Genomic DNA, 18,244 nt, shown 5'->3' with positions numbered 1-18,244 from the left:
TTTTCTTTCCTAATCTTATAGCTCTAACTTGAGGGTAAAAACAACTTTTGTTTGAAACATGCGTTGATGGAAATGCCTGAAAAATCGTATGCCCGATTTTTATGAACACTCTGTGTATAATGGTAAAATATGTGAAACAATTCAACGGTACCGTATTATCGTATTCTGCGTATTTATCTTGCCGAATGCCATTGGTGTACATGACATCATTAATAAAATCGTAAAGTTTATGAGTATTATCGTTTAATTGAATGAACTGTTGTAACTGATTTGATTGGAGGTCATTGATGACCCCCGTGGCGCCATTTATACATTGAGTGTCAGAACATTCACGCCATTCAACGTTTTCATTTATGCTGTTGCGGAATTTACATATTACTTCTAAAAGTTTCAATGATAACTTTCGCTTCTGGAGGGTCACGCCTCTGTAAATGAGAAATCTATGAAGGGTTTCTCGAAAAATAAGACTGTACAGTAAAATTATGATAATATTACTTCATTGGCATAGCGTATTATGAATTATTTCAACTATTTCTACTTATGCTTATTAGTCAACAGGTTTTCGTATAAGAGATCTAGCGAGAGAAACAGAACGGGAGTAACCACGTTATTCGCGTATCCATGGCTTTTCTCGTACGAGATCAGTTGAACAGGATAAAAAGCGACATTCGGGCCGTTCATTGATTAAATTGATTAAATACACTTTCTGAATGTTTGTTTCATTTGATCGTCAGAGCGTTGAATTGATTTTTAACTTTTTATATTTAACACTTAACCAACCGAATGGGGAGATCTCCCAATTTCCACTTAGCAACGTATTGCCTTTTATTCTGTTTATCTTTTCTTTTGTTGTTTACGAAGTCTTGAAGTGGGATTATTCGCAATTCATCAAATACGGTTCTTACTTTTACAAAACGAAGTTTTTAACCAAATTAATTGAATGAGTTCAATTGAAGATAATAAAAGAGGTTGTATTTATAGTTCTTTTTAGGCGGTTGCCTAAGTGTTAAAATAAGACTCCTTACTACTGGATTTAGTACCATGAAATAAACATAAAGATTTCAGTAATAATAAAGATTACTTTAAGAACATGCTATTTCATATTTCACATATTCGTTAGATTGTCATAATGAAGTAAAATGTATACTATGAGGTTTATTTGATTCTGCATTTAATGGGAAATTTTCAAAATCAATGCGTACCACCATGTCACTTTTTTCCATTTTTGTTTTGTGAAGCCCGCGTGGCGGTTATAGAGAGTTATAGTATAAAAGTTGTTTAAAACACTTCTAGACGACACTTCTAAATAGTAGTGAAAGTTTTTTGCGAATATCTAAGAATCTAAGGTCTATCGGCGGTAACATGTATGTATAAGAAATACTTGCTTAGAGCTACGTTCCTGACAGCGTATTTCAAGGTCATGAAAAACGACAAGGAATCGTTAATTTATAGAATTATTCGTCTAAATTCTATCGCATATGGTATCTATGTATATGGTAAAGCGTACGAAACTCGGTGAATAGTTGACGTGTTAAACTATCACATTTCGTCGCTATGTTCTGTTGAAATATATATTCGGAACAACTTGATTAAACAAATGCTAAGAGAAATGTAGCGATGGCAATACCAAACATTCAGAAATGTCGAGAACGAGTGATTGCATTAATGATTCCATTGACTATTTATTTCTCACTACCTCACTACTTAGATGTGAAAATTATATCTCTTCGGTTTTCGCTCTGTTCTTCTGAGATAAATGTGATCTTCTTTTTCTAAATGCAGTATAAATGAATTCCAAACTCCATGTGATGAAGGTAACGCTTATCATCAGCGTCATGAAGTGTATACAAAGGCTGTAACTTTGGCTGACATCTCTGATGTAACCTGAGAACAGATAATATCTGGTAAAATGCATTACTCGTTACATGTTGTCACGGTGGTTATTTATCATTTTATAGACACAGTTCAATATACAAATCATTTCATTTTTTATTGTTGTTTATTTAGGAAAATTTTATAAATTATTTTCTGTGAATCTAACATTTTCTGAAATTGTTATAAACTGATTCGGTGAAACTTTCTGTGTACTAGGGTTTATGTAAAAGTGATTAAGCCATGAAACTTACCGATAAAAGGACTCATTATTATAACAAACACGCCTTTGGATACCATAAACATTCCAAACGCACTTGGCAATTTTTTTAACGTGCAACACTCAGAGACGCTAAGATTTAAATTAACCAAAGTGGCGCCACGTAAGAATCCTATTACCACGAAGGTCACTATCATCCATATTCCTTTCGACTGGGCTGCCATAACTGCATAAATTGCAGAACAAACAGAAAATTACAAAGAGAAGATCTGACATGAATGGTTAAGGTTATCTCACGTTTACTAAGTTCAGGGGATCATAAGTTTGACATTTGAGTAAACACTTGCTTGTTGTTTGAAACAATCAAGAACTTTTTTTGCTATTTTGCATTAATGTGACAAACTAATTCGTGTTTAGAGACTATTATAATGTTTCGAAAATTGTACTTTTACAATTAAAAATTGGTAATTATGTTTTCGACCATTATTCGATGAATTTTTAGTAGTTTGTCGATCTACGGTATTGTTTGACGGAAAACTTACCGGATCGTCCAATGCCGACCAGAAAACAGAACACCCAGAACACGGATCTCTTCTTAAATCCTAATCTATCGAAGATGGTTGGCAGTACAATTCGAGCAATAATGTCAGTAAATGCTGTTATCGACAAGCAAAAGGCGACTTCCACGTTTGACATTCCTATCGACCATTAAGTTCCTTCGAGGTGTCTACCGAAGTCCTAAACAATGTCGCACGGTGGAACGAAACCCGAAAAAACGCGATAAATCGTCGAAAAATCGATGGTAATGATTACGTTTCCTTATTCATGTGTAATTTTCAATTACATTATATTTTCTACAGACAATGTATAACAATTTATTTACTCTTGAAAATCCAAACACGTATTATATAAGAAAATAGAAAGTTGAGCACTTCGTTTACCAGTACTTCCGATGTATGTACAGATAATATAATATTCCTTTAATAGTATTCTTTAAGACTACTTCAAAATTATTGCTAATCCAAATATTTCAATAATGTTACTGGAACAGAATACACCTGACCCTCTATTTACGTGGCACTCCCTTTACGCAAGTTTCTTATTTACGCTGGTAAATGATAATATTATTTACGCGGTACTATTTATGTTTGATGTTAATTTGCGCGATCTGAATTTACGCGTACAAAGAAGACAGATGTTTTTCTAGAATTTGTGAACAATAATACTCACGCCAAAAAGAAAGTTCATAATGTTTGTTTTCTACAAGCCGGATTATAAATTATTCTGCGATGTTCAAGCACGTTAGTGTTGTACGAGATTTACAGAGATGTTGCAACAAATATCGGGAAATTGATGAAAACTCAGCAAAAGGAATGTTTGAGAACAAATCACCCGAGAAGATTAACATTAACAATGAATCTGAAGACTAACCTCCAAATATTTCAAACGATGAGGATGATGGACCTGTGCGAATTAAAAGGAAACTGTTGCATGTTTTGAATTATGCACAGTAGCGATAGTGACAACGAACAAAATTTACTTTTATTTTCTGAAATGTCATTATTATTATTTGTTATTAACCTATGTGAATAAATATGTATTTCCAAAACATAGAATATTTTGTTTTCCTTTGTACCAACTGGTTCTATTTATGCGATTTTCGTTCGCGTAAGACTATTTCGTAAAAACATTTCACGTAAATGGAAGATCAGGTGTATTATACTAATATAAGTGCAAAATTATTGCATTTCATATTTTGTATTAGCATTTAAAAGAAGTCTACTTCGCATTTAATTATAGAATAAATATTTCACGTTCTTGAAATCTAACAGAAAATGGCAAGAGTGATTCTATTTGAAAATTTTACGATCGATTTTCAACCATTTGTCGCGTTTTTTCAGGTTTCGTTCCACTGTGTGCCGTAGCGAGGATATCATATGAACATGAAGAGCTTCTTGTTTTACAGGATAATTATTCTTTTATCACTGTAAAGCTGAACAAATACGAAGAAAAATAATAGTACGTAACAGTAGTAATTTCTAACGTGTTCAATTCTTCTAGATGACTATAAAACTGAATAATAAATATATTAATATTTAAATTATTACAGTTAATAATAATTTAAATTTCAGTTTTATGTTTGTAGTGTTCACGTATCAACTTCAATGCTAAATAACGAAATGATTTCCTTCCTATTTATTTATTTCCCTATTTAAAAATAGTTAAATATTTAATATTAAGAAATGATAATACTATTATCAGCGCGTAAGATTTATGTGTATTGATAATAATAGTTACAAAAATATTTTTTTAATTTGATTATCTTTCTTCAAGATTTTCTAGTATTCATCAGAATCTCATTATGCTTTACGAACATCCTTCGTTACGGTGATAATTCGTTAATCAAGAAATGTTACATACCTATACTAGATAAAAAGAATGGAGTCATCAGTTTGAAATTTGATTCAGCTACATAATACAAACTTAAACCGATGATCACGTTCAGGTAAACGCCATTTTTAAGAAGATCTAAATCCAAGGTTTCCTTTATCTTGCTCAGATATGACTCACGCTTTTTCTTGTGTTTCGCTTCGTTCTTTATCGGAGTCTCGGTTTTTGAAGGATCTCCGTCATTTCTTACTTCTTCTGTCACTCCATTGCTATTCTTTTGTAACAGTGTATCGCTTTCGTGTGGTTTATCAGCGATCTGTCAGAGATGAAACTGTGATAACTAATTCTTATTTCAAGTGTTTTCAACGATATATCAGCAAAATAGTTCGTTATTATTTTCGATTTCACCTATTTACCTTATTTATGATAAACTGGAAAAAGATAGAAGTATTTTAGTGATAATAATTATTTGGTTACCTCTTTAACAGCTTTTTCATCGTCGGTTTTTAAAGGCCGTAACAGACAAGCGCCAACTACAGAATGCAGTGCCCATCCCCCTATGATCAGCATAGCTCCTCGGAATCCATAGGAATCCAGAAGAACGTGTATCAGCTATTAATAGATATAAACAGTATATTTTCTTCTCTCCTACAAATTTCTTGAATTCTTGTAATTATAATATTGTCAACTGTATTGAACGTAGTACGTTCAATTTGTTTCTACATCGGTATCATTTTAATTACAATTTAGTAATGGAAACTTTAATATTTCGTAATTCAATTACAAAATACCAGTAAATATGATAACGTTGACAAACTTTAACAGCATATTGGAGAGTGTTGTCAGTATTTCAAAATACACCTGGCACCTTGACCACATTACGAATTAATATACGTACATCTGATATACGCACACACATGTCTAAGAATAATATACATTACACGTGTCTCTATAATACATATTTGAGATTGTGACCTCTAGACAGAATGTCAATGATAAAACGTTTTGATACTTTTATCCTCGGCGAAGGTAGCTTCGCCGAGGAATTTATATGAAGTCGAGTGTACAACTGGTATCGCATACATTCCTTATTTCACAGTTTATGTGAATTTTCAATCAGCAAATAACAGATGCTTCGAATAAGTTAGTTAATAATCTTCTAGACTTCATACCTGTGGCAATAGCATCATAGCATAGGTATTGCATATATTTGTTGTTTCACATTTTATGCGAATTTTCAATCAGCAAATAATAGATGTTTTAAATAAGCAAGTTAATAATCTTCTACATTTCATACCTGTGGCACTAGCATCATAGCTAGTGTGGTTCCTGCCATGGAAAATCCGACTGCTTGGCCTCGCTTTTTATCGAAAAACGTATTCAATGCAACAAAAGACGAAGCTATCGCTAGACCTGTTCCTAGACCTGGAAAGTGTATCTTATATGTATAGTTATACTAATGTATAAGTAACTTTACAAACTTCATGAGTATTTTAATACACCATTGCAATAATTATTGCAATATATTTGCTATAGGATCGTATTGGTTATTTCATACCTCCTAAAATACTATAAGTACATATAATGTGGAGCATGCTATTAGCCCGGGATGTTAATATCAGTCCAGTACAGCTTAGAAGGGATCCGAAGAAAGCAACTTTTCGGTAAGAAAATCTTTTCAATAACGGCCCTATAAAAAGACCTGCAACAAAGGAAAAACAATATTATTTTCAAAAGAAAAATTCGCAGTTACATTCGAGACAGTTTTCAATTATGGCTCATCGTACTTTGTATCATATTCGTTCCGTTCTTTATCACAACATTTGAAAACACATAATCGTTAAAGAATGTTTGTTTCACTGTATTTCTCTTTCGAAAAGATTTAGATTGAATTTGAAAAAAATTATCAAAACAGTTCAAAACGAATCAGATATTTAGGTATTGAATGTTATTATTTAATACTGAGATATTCATTTATCAAAATCGAATTTGTATCATGACATAAAAAGAATCTAATGTGTTAAAAGGTATACATTTATCTGATGAGCTAAGTATACAGGGTGTTTCACGCAACTGTTTCAAACTGTAACTTCGTTGCAATTGTAGTTACAGTACTAGTTTTGTAGGGCCACGTTACTTTTAGAAATACGCTAGTGTATTTTCAATTTGAAATTGCACCAGTTTTTTAAATAGAAATGTGTATTTTTCTCTTAGATAGATAAATTCCTCCTGTCATTCCACATAAGAAAAGTATTAGTTTACTGTGATGACAAATTTATTGGTTACCGAGATATTTTTGAAAAATGTCTTTATGAAATAAGGTGCTCAAATGTTTCTCCATGATACAATAAACAACTTTGATAACGCTTTTCGATTGTTTTCATAACTGAGTCAAAGCGATCACTATTATTGAACACTATATACGTTTCTATTTAAAAAAGTGATGCAATTACAAATTGACAAGGCAGCAATGTATTACTAAACAAAACGTGGTCCTACAAAAATAGTACTATTTAAGCTATTCATTTTTTTCCTTTGATATGTTTCTGTAACTGCAACGGTAACGAAGTTACAGTCTGACACAGTTGCATGAAACACCCTGTATATATTCTAACAGCTAGATCAAAGAGTATTTCAACTGTGTTATTATTGAATTGACGAAAATTACAAAAGTGTAGTTTTTTACCTGAAAAATTGACGATGGCGTCAAGGATGCTCATTATTAATGACGCACCTGTAGAATCTATATTCAGTTCTTCCAAAGGGTCATGGAAAAGGAGACCAAACGATGGATCCAAAGACCTCAACGATAACTGAAGAAGACAGCATAGTGTTACAAGTATATTTATAATGATGTGTATAGCACTATAGTATAACTATAATTATATTTAATATATATATATATATATATATATATATATAATACTATTATAATAATAATAATATAACTAATACTGTAATAATAATTAAGACACTTTCGAATAAAAATAGAATTAAAAGATGTTGGTTAACATGAAAAGAAAACTTAGTCTTATTACGAATGTAATGTTGACTCAACTGGTTGAGATAAGATGTGCCAAATTAAATACTATATGTAAATCAATCGGTACGTGAATATCTCTTATCGCAGTTTGCGAAACATAAACGTGAATATGGACTACGTTATAAAAATAATTTTACATTATAATTTTACATTTGTTTAGACATATGATACACAGTGGCAGACATATATTTGCTTACACTTTATATTATATTATCAAATATACACTGGTACTAATATTATTGTTACTTTTTAATGTACCCTTGTAAAAAGCATATATTAGTGTCAATATTTTATTTTTCAGCCGTTTATATTCTAATACATGATAATAAACTTCGTTCGTTAGAAATCTTCTGCTTTGGAAAATAAAAAATGAGAAAGAATTGAAGAATTCGAAACTACGGCATGAAAAAGATCCAGTTTGAAAATATGGCGAAAAGATTGACATTTGAAAATTCTAGTCGAAACTTACTTTTCTCCAAAAGAAAAGTTCCAAATCGAACATTTTAGTTATACATTTTTTTACTTATTTTTGAATGTAAAATAATCTATAATAAAGAATTTGATTTCGAGTTTTCAAACTCATTTTTTTTATAGAATCAGTCTTTTGGGTTGAACCATCGTTATGAAACACCTTATATATTAGCAGTGAAGTGTCCGGTTATTATGAGGAATGAAGTATCACTCCAATTTTTTAGATTCGTCGCAAATTGCGTGCATTATACTCATGGATTGTCAAGTCAGAATACTCATGGATAATTGCACGTGTTGCAATAATTTTGCGTTGCGCAGAACAAGAATTATTACACCAAAACAAAGACGATGAGTAGAAGAGCTGCGCAGAAATCGATGCCATATCAGAAAATTTCTGTAAGTTTCTGTTGGACTATCATTATAGCATATCCATTATTGTTTTCGATTAAACCATATAATAAGTTAAATGCTATGGAACAGCAGGCTGCATTCCTTAGAAAGCGAAAACTCGAAAATGCGATTTATTAATTGTTCATAGGATTTATTGGCAATTTCAAGAAAAGGATCTAATTTGCGGTTAATGTTTAAAATAAAATGTCAATAGCTCTCGATCGATAGATATGTATTAGAATTATCTTGTCGTGATTAGATAAATAATGAGGATGCGTTGTTACAAAAGAAGCACTATTATTAAATCAGTATTGCCAATTTAAGAACATTTTTGCAAAGAAACATTTAACCTGGATATTCAAACAATAATGTCGAGTTAACTTTATAAGAAATCTAGATACAATCGATTCGAATCTGTTAAAAAACTATCTGTGAGACGTAGGGTAGGGCCGTAATAGGGTCGTAATCTATCAATTAGCGCAGCATTATGGATAAATTTCTGTGGTTGAACATTATAGACAATTTCTATTGTATTCATTGGTGAAAATTGAATGTATGATGTGAGCAATGATTCGAAATTTTCTGGTTCGAGAGTTCCCATAACAGTTTTAAATGATGCAATGTAATTATGTATGTTACGAATTTCATTTTTAACACTAATGGGTTATAAATCAACTAATTTGAATGAAATAATTTGCACAATGAAATGGATGGTATAATCTTCTAATATGTAATGGATGAATGTATAAGAGAACAAAAGCCGAAAAATACTGAAGAATTGTGTGCTATTATACAAGATGGATGGAATTCAATACCTGTTAGTAAATGTGCTCAGCTTATCGAGTATATGTCGCGAAGGTGTGTCGCGGTTCTTAGAAATGAAGAAATGAAGGTTTATCTACGAAATATTAAAGCGTGACAATTACATTCAATGTTAATGAAAAAACAATTTTTATATTTTGTTGTGTAAATTACAAAAACATAATTAATTCTCATATGTCTGTTTAACGAATAAAAATTTAATTTATCGTAGGTTTATACCATGTACCGTGATTAATATATTATTGCAAAATCAATAATTTCAAAAATTAATAATGCCTAACGGACAGTCAGTTTACATAAACAAAAGTTCTGAATTCACTTGTTATTGAATGGTTAATAGTTATCCTCCGCATTATTTTCTTACTGATTAATGAATTATTTTAATCATTTTTCGACAAGTTGTAAAGATAAAGAATCTTTATATCTAAAATTTCTTACAATTTATTATTTTATTTCAAGCATTTATTAGTGATTATTAATGACTGAAACTAATACCGTTTGGCGAATTAGGGGTCAGTAAAAATGAATCCGAGACATTAAGGAGAGTGAAAACAGATCTAAAATAAACACAATACGTATTCACAATCAGTGACATAAGAATGTTAACATCTTACGTAAGTATGCATATCACAAAAGGAAATAAAGAAGACAAGAAAAGTGGAACTAAGATGCAAAAACATAAGAGCTCGGGTATTTGCATAAGACTTTACATTTTCTCAGACAATTCAAATTTATTCGAGAGTAACATATGCAAATGTACACTGGAGTCGAAGGGTTACTGCCTTGTATAATTTTTCTTCAATTTTCGAATTCGTTTATTTATATCTTTATATAGAAAGTACTGTCTATATAAATTATTGTATATAAATATTAATATAAATATTAATAATTGTGTTTAACATAATAGATTTCCAATAACTATACTCATGAAAAGTCAGTATCGGTTATTTCCAAATTAATCTCAATTAGAAACGGAGCATCGAATATATAATATAATTATAATTCAAACATAATTTAATGAAAGATTTTGAATTTAAGTTACTCACCTTCATTTACAAATTTAAAAAATCTATGCCATGTGCATAAAATAGTATAGGCAAGGAATAATTCGGTGGCAATGCTATTTCATATTTCCATGAAAAAAAAAACGAATAATTACCGTTATTAAACTGGTGCCAAGGCAAACGAGCCATCCCCAGCCGCCGTCAGGTGCTTTCTTCTTAACATCTCCAACGTTTGTCATCTTTTTTATCACTATTGACCTGCATAAGATCGAGATTGATCAACGATTTAACAATACTTCAGGTGGGAAGTCGAGTGTCCGTGAACGTGCTTCGCGATTGCTATCATATATCGCGACGTATAGTTTAATTACTGACGTTTCATTCACTGCTTAACGAACCGATACATAATTCCGATAGACTGGTTCGGTTTTCCTTGCTTCTCGCCTCGGTTATGGCCGATGAGACACTGTCACTTGACGGCAAACCGATTCGTTCTTTCCTGCCCCTCTTTGTTCTTCCAGCCCATGGAAATCTACACACCTGCAAATATTTATTCTATTACCCACAAATCCATCTGGCGCCAAAAATCTTCGTGGTTTCACGATCAATAGAGCGATTAGAAGCAAACTTATTCCGACCTAGATACGAACTTGTGTAATTTTAATAGTCTTAATTAATTCACTTTACCTTGATTCTGTAATTATCTATTAATAAATTATTTCCTTGAAACCATCGAAATGACTTCCCTACGTGATTTTAAATGGTTTCTACACGGTTGATCATTCAGGTCTTGATGCTTGACGCAATTGCTCGCGTAAAACGATCTACTCTAACTAATCAGATGACATAACTTTTTTCCTACTGATGTCGATTCAACATGCTCGTTCGAAATTAGCTCACTTAACTCGTCGGTGTTAAATGTCGGAACTGCAGTGTAACCGTATTAAAAGGTAAATTTGTCGAGAGAAATTCAATAACGTGACTTCTTTGAATTGCTTGGCCATGAGTATAACTAATTAATTAGATTGTGTTCGATGTACTTCTCTCGAAAGAAATATTCGATCAAGTGTAAAAAATTTCAGTTGCTTCCCTTGACATTCTCTGGTAATAACAACTCAATCTTTCCGAAAAATGAGAACGTTACTTCATTTGTTTACAAAATAATGGTTACAACACGTTATCAAATAGTTTAATTAGCGTTTGCACATTAAGGATTATCATAGTCGTAAACAATGATTAATAATTATTCCACGGAAATTTGCTATTGAAGTATAAAATATTTATTTCTGATTTTCATACCTGCAGAGAAGTTGGAAACCATTTTCTCATTTACTGAACATCTCATGAAAATGTAAAAATGACGATAAAATATAACATATTATAGGTTTATATTTTTGTAGAGTATAGTTGTTCAGGCTTCTTGAATCTTAATAGTCTTTTAATTTTCCTTATATTCTGATGATGTTGCGAGAATTGAAGTAATTGCAATAAGCATCGCAATCACACTTACGACATTAATTTTTTTCAAACCTTCGCTCACACACAAATGTACGTTCAAACAAAATATTGTCAATGTAATCAACATGTACGATTACAAAAAACTGATACAATACTAAAGCATTAATAGAAATAGATTTCTACAATATTCTTTATCATAGTCTTCTATCAAGGAGATAAAAAGCATTTTTATCTTGGTCAATTGTTTCATGAGTTCTACCATGTACCCCAAATGAGATGTTTTTGAATGGAAGATAATGAATGGTATGTACCTTTTTCCATCTATCATTGGAACATTGTTTAATTGTAAGTCTTCGATATATGTATTAGAAGGCATTGCTTATGTTCGTAGACCAAGTAAATTAAAATATAACTATCTCTCAGGATAAGATACAAAGAAAGCTTTTAATACAATCTTCACATTAATCTGTTGCCTTATAACGCCGAGTAAGACTTGTGATAAATACTTGTACTGAATAAATAGATATTAGGTATACAAATTAATATAAAAAATATATATTCTTGGGTCTACTAGAATTTGTAAACTCATGAGGGTAGGAAGTAAATAAATTATAAAACTGGGAGAGAGTACTTTTTAAACGAATGGCGAGTGTAAACTATTAAGCTAAAACTATGCGGAAAACAAAGAAAGAGAGAGACATCTAGCTGTGCAGGCATAAGTCACAATGTAATCTCACTAAAAAAGCTATAGCCTTATTCCGGATGATTATTCACTCACCCTTGAATATATATGTATATGTTTTCATTTACAATATATCTCATATTGTTTTCGTACCAGATATCTGTGGGTATAAGGACAAGAAGTACACGTCACATGTGTTTCATGTTGAGATATTATGGTATATACCGAAGAAAGTTTTAACGGTTCTACAAATTTATTTACTAAAATATGACGTGCTTTCCATAACAAACTGCATTATGTTACGACGCGTTGCATTCGTAATTCGTAGACAGAATGTAATTGGACTCCGATTTAAATAGTACTATATTTTCTTACAAAATTAATCGATTTTTTTTAATTAATCTGTAAATAGACGATGTTGCCTAATGATAAGGTCACCTAAAAAATACTTTATTCTTTTGGTATAAATTATACGTCTTGTAACTCTATTTTAAAGGATTTTAGCTGCATTTTTATACAGTTTTTTCAATACAGTTGTCCACACATAACACTTACACAATTGATCATAGTTTTTTTCTTCAAGCCTTCCACGTAAATTGCACGTAAGAATTGTGGCCAACACACTATTAGTGACGTAATGATTCAACGTAGCGTGACATACGTATTACACATATGTATGTTAGTACGTGTACGTTTCTCAGACTTTGAATTTACAATAATCATGACTACACCAATAAATTACATACATCGTTTATACCCAAAGCGATTCAGCGAACCAATTTACATTAAAAAAATGGTACAACGTTAGGTAAAAATATTAAGAAATATAATAGATATTTTATTTTTATAATAATATATTAATAATTACACAATATATTATTATATGGATCTTTATTATTATGTTTTGGTACTATCTCACTAAGTTACTTTTATATTTAATATAATACAGTAAATTCATATTGAAGATTAGTAAATATTTAGTATAAAAATATCAGAAAATTATACTCTCTGAACTTCACTTGGAACATACCCATAATTCAGCTTAATTGTTAGGCTCGCTTTATATAATTAAAACACGGATGTATTAAAGGGGAAAAAAACATTTTATTGTTTACTGATAAAATGTTCTTTGCGTTTATTAATAAACCCAAATGTAGCTTATCATCTTCTAATTTCATTTAGAGTGTAGCATAATCAGCTTTAGTTACTAAAGTTACTTTATAATTGAAATGTTTTTCTATTAGTGCTGAACTATAAGGCTAATCAATACAATACAATAATATGCCTTGTTTCATGGTTACTATAATTATGAAATGTATTTCTATAAAAAAAGATTAAGTACAGTTAATTATTTATGCATATATAACAGTATAATTTTATTCGTTTACTGTATTATTCAATTACAACAGAAATAATCTTGTACTTCTTATGTGTAACCTTTTGCATGACACTTATAATGTGAAAGGTGTAAGAATGATTACGTTCCTCATTAACAAAGCATTTCGTGTTTAATTATTATTCCGGAAGTATAGCAAAAATGTCTCCAATGATTCATGAAACGATAACAATTTTTCCACAACGTACTGTTTTCCTTTCTTTTCAGATAAATCTGTTTTCTTGATGGAAAAAAGGCTAATGAACGAATGTCTAATAATATGAAAAGCTGTCAACAAGGCTTCGACGATTTTTCATTTGAAATCATTTATAGAACTGCTATTGATTTAACGATAGTATTGGGGAAAGTCTTCTGATCACTTTTCATCAATTTGTGAATTAAAGAAAATGAAATAATGAATTTTAAACAACTTCTAATATTTAAACAAAATTCACAAATATAGACACGTTTAATAACGTAAAAAAATTATCAGTAGAAAATGAGCTTTCATATATTTTTGTTCGTTTTCCGTTATTTTGTAAATGTAGCTTCATTTTACAAGGCAAACCATATTTTATTATTAGACCTTGAATAATCTTTACACTTTTCATTTCAAAACAATTACGTAATAGCGCTGATAACATAAACATATTTTCACGCGAAAGAAAATACAAAGACGATGTGAAAAATGAGTATGTATATGTTATCTACATGCAAACAAGATGCTACGTTAACTTTGTTCCTAGAAAGCAGAAAAAGTGTTCGAAATTTTCACGTTACTAATATTTATTGATTATTGTCTATTTTTAATAGAAAAACCTGTATACATAATTTTTATTGAAAAAACCCTGAATTATAGTTATTAGTACCAGATTGTTATTCCTAACTGTTCCTGGACTTACTTCCACAACTTGTGGAGGTAACTGATTACAAATAGCAGTTTACATCATTTTCAATGCATCAGGAATCTCTGAAATTTTTACGACCAATGAGAAACAAGAATAATACGCGGCGAGGAAACATATTGATATTTGTATAATTACAGTAATGGAATTCTGCATTAACTACACTGGAACAAGTACTTCTCTGGAAATTACTAGTAATTTTTTTCATTTATAGAATACCGCTATGTTTTTTTACCGTGATCTTCAGAATTTTTCATGATCTAAGCGTTATATTAAAATACCAGACATTTTTGTCAATATGTTGACATATAATTTGTGATCTGGATATTGATAACTTCGGTATTATGTACTTTTGAGATAAAATTAGGTTTTTGTGCCTGATTACGAATGTTTTAGGATTAAATGTTTAAATACTAAATTGTATTCCAACGTAATTGTATATAAAATGTTCTGTTCATTATTTCGTTTCGTTACACCATTACGATATTTCATCTTCGTGCTTTTTCCTTATTCGAATTCTTAATTCCACTATTTAAAGAATCCAACCAACATAAAATATATATTCAGAACATGTCATATTGTATATTATTTTAAGAATGAAGTTATATTACTATTCTTACTATATCTTGCATATCATATGAGTATTATTAGATATTATTAAAACTCTTACAATAAAACATTTATTTCGATATTACTTGTAATATCTTACCTACACTCCGTGAAATTTTGCGTGACCAGATAACCGATAAAGTGAGCATTACAATTGATGTCTTAAGAGTACATGATACTATACTTAAATGCTAATCTACCTGTAAACTACGTCACTGATATAAGCAGATAGTTTGACTGAAGATGGAAAAAATTCCAGTACTGAAATAAAATTCTTCTTGCCATAAGTAGTAATTGCGTAAAAGTGATTTGTATGACCCGATTTAAAAGCAAAAAGTGTTCATTAAATATTTATGGCAACTTTAAATCATCTTCAATTTTACTTTTTAATGAAATTGATATTTCGATCGTAAGTTTTTTTGGATATCTTTCATTACGTAATTAACATTTATTAAAAGATTCATGAACATTACGATAATCATGGTTAAAAAAAACAAAAGATTTTGTAACAAAGAATCATTATAATATTTTTATTCTAACAACTTCGGGTTGTAAAAAATGTTTAGAATTTTCAAGTTCAGGTGAATGATATTAATCTGCAGACATTTTTAATGTAATATAGAATTCATTTGATAATTTTGTCTAACAGTGACATTTCACATTGAATATACTTTTTATATTTCAGATAAATTAATCTAAGGTCGAATGATTATTTTATGATATATTTATTGAAAATCTAAGTGTGCCAGAGTGTTCCGCTTGTGTTTCCATAAGTATCTCTCTATAAAATCTCTATTTTATTTTTAAACTGTGGACAGAACTTTCGAATAAATTTAATATGCATTTTCTAAACAATAATAACACGGCTGCTACGAGATACCGTACACAGAACTATCTAATCATGAAGTTCCAGAGTATGAATTTTAATTTTTTTTTAACTATTGCCCAGAATATACTGAATTTTTATTTATCACATATCGTAATCCTGATTTCAGAGGACACAATACGCAATGCGTGAATTTTTATTTTGTAATATTGAAATCAGTCATTGACACGTCACGATTTCTGATTGATTGAAAAGTTTGTATTCGATTTCTGTACATTGCTTTCTAACAATAAAATGTAAATTGTTAGACGTCTTGCAACAACATCTGCTCCAAACATGATACACTTTAATGTTTACTTCTTTTTTAGATTGTCGAAATCGCTCATCCTGTTGGAAGTTCATTTTGTAAAGAAAATTTCAACGAATGATTTGGAAACTTTGTAATGGTTAGAAACGATGTCGTGTTTAAAATGAAACGTTTCTTTCAATGTAAACAGCATTCGTTTAGCTTTAACATGCCAGTAACAGGTAAAAGTAATTCGGTCAAAGTGAAATGGAAATATCAGGGATAAAATGATGATTTATTTACCCATTATTATTTCAGACAGCACAACAAACCCTGCGAGTTTACAAAAATCCATGGCTATGTGACAAATTCGAATTGGCATGACTATAAATTAATCTTATGTTTACATCGTTTTGTCATGGTTTTTATCATATTAGATAATGAACAGATGGCGAATATTTCAGTATTACTCATACTTGATTATTTAAAATTCGCGATGGAATATTTAATAAAGCTTGATAATATTTATATATCATGCGACACTTGATAAAACTTTGAATGAAAAAAATATTTCTTTTCATTGAGATAGAAAATCGATACTTACATGAACATCCTCGGTTTTTCTAACGAAAACTGAAGAAACGTTTTGGAATAAAAGTTCTCTACACAGACATTTCAAACGACTACGTACACTGTACCAACTCTAATAACTATTAAACGGAAACCTGTAATATCTTGATTGTCAGAATTGTCAAAAGTTTTTCTTATTAAGCAGGGAAAGAATAAAAAAATCCTAATACGAATTTCAATGAAAAGTCTCGGTCAAGTTCACGGATAATTACTCACAGCAATTGGCGACCGCAACGAACAACACAGGCCACTTTCAAGCTGGTGACTATACACACGGCTACGAAAATGCTCGTGGGTTACCGCGACCGGACGATATTTCATTATCAGTGAGGCGGTTATCAGCCTCCGGTGATTCCACTAAAAATATTAACATAATTCAAAAAGAAATCCAATGAATCACAGGTCGTCGTCCTTTTAAAAATCCGAAATGTTTACATTTCACGTGACCTGACAAAATAAAGGTCACGGATCCTTTTCACTGTGTCTATGAGAGTTCGGAAAAGCGACGTATTAAAAAACATCCAATTAGTCATTCGATTTATAGAAAGCACAATGTTGCTACGTAAAATGCAATGAAAGGAGGCGCATAATGATTGGCGTTCAATAGTCGATGAAATAATCGAGCAAGTTTCCATGCGTGGAAACTAACTAAACGAAACTTCCGATCGCAATGGCTGAATTCCTCTCATGGAAACGATGACTGAACTGTTTGTTGTCGTTCGGAGGAAGATCGCTCCATTATGACGAGGAGAGAAAAAAGGAAGCTTGAAAACGAGAAGCGACACATTATCGGTATCATAGGGAGTGCGTAGCGAGTTTCCGCCGTCGATCGTTTAATCGAACGCTTTCGAAATTTAGTAATGCATTATGAACTTTCAATTCCAATATGCACTTGTTGTCGAAATTTTCTCGCGAATTCGTGTGACAGTGAACGCAATTTCGAGACAATTTTTCATAAGTGTCTTGTACGTACTCAATAGTAACATGTTAATGTCAGTGGTAACGGTTAATACACCCGTGTTAATACCGATGATACGCGTTTTTGCAATTTTCTTTTAATGGGAACACGGTTCGTCGATGACATTCGTTTGAATTTAAGATTCAAAATTTCACAAAGTCGCCTTTTTTTATATTTATGAACCTTTCGTACGTCTATTGTGTATTAGTTTGGAAAAATTACAATGATTTTCAAATAGCAGATGGTTTTACAGGAATATTCATACAAAAAGTAATCCAAAGCATTGTTCACTTTTACAAGAG

At 30.8% G+C, this 18,244-nt stretch overlaps 1 protein-coding gene across 7 annotated transcripts; it reads right to left on the bottom strand.

The window, feature by feature from the left end:
- Positions 1 to 483: 483 nt before the first annotated feature.
- Positions 484 to 17,637, bottom strand: LOC116425240 (monocarboxylate transporter 12-like). 7 transcript variants are annotated; one of them, XM_031972683.2, is made up of 12 exons: positions 17,420 to 17,637; positions 17,201 to 17,341; positions 10,612 to 10,753; positions 10,369 to 10,471; positions 7,170 to 7,296; positions 6,042 to 6,185; positions 5,781 to 5,908; positions 4,961 to 5,095; positions 4,514 to 4,799; positions 2,635 to 2,790; positions 2,127 to 2,318; positions 484 to 1,884 (listed from the first exon to the last, which is right to left on the bottom strand). In XM_031972683.2, exons 3-12 carry the CDS (start codon positions 10,617 to 10,619, stop codon positions 1,718 to 1,720), a joined length of 1,446 nt encoding a protein of 481 aa, XP_031828543.1. In that variant the 5' UTR covers positions 10,620 to 10,753; positions 17,201 to 17,341; positions 17,420 to 17,637; the 3' UTR covers positions 484 to 1,717. The 7 variants fall into 7 exon arrangements, with proteins under 7 accessions (XP_031828543.1, XP_031828545.1, XP_031828547.1 ...); XM_031972685.2 differs by lacking the exon at positions 17,420 to 17,637 and adding an exon at positions 16,959 to 17,079 and having other exon boundaries at positions 17,201 to 17,235; XM_031972687.2 differs by having other exon boundaries at positions 10,589 to 10,753; positions 17,201 to 17,637.
- Positions 17,638 to 18,244: the final 607 nt, after the last annotated feature.

This window comes from Nomia melanderi, chromosome 4, assembly GCF_051020985.1.
Source record: "Nomia melanderi isolate GNS246 chromosome 4, iyNomMela1, whole genome shotgun sequence".
NCBI classification, from domain to species: Eukaryota; Metazoa; Arthropoda; class Insecta; order Hymenoptera; family Halictidae; genus Nomia; species Nomia melanderi.
Note: the sequence above shows the minus strand (reverse complement) of the source record. Positions and strands in the feature narration are given on the sequence as shown.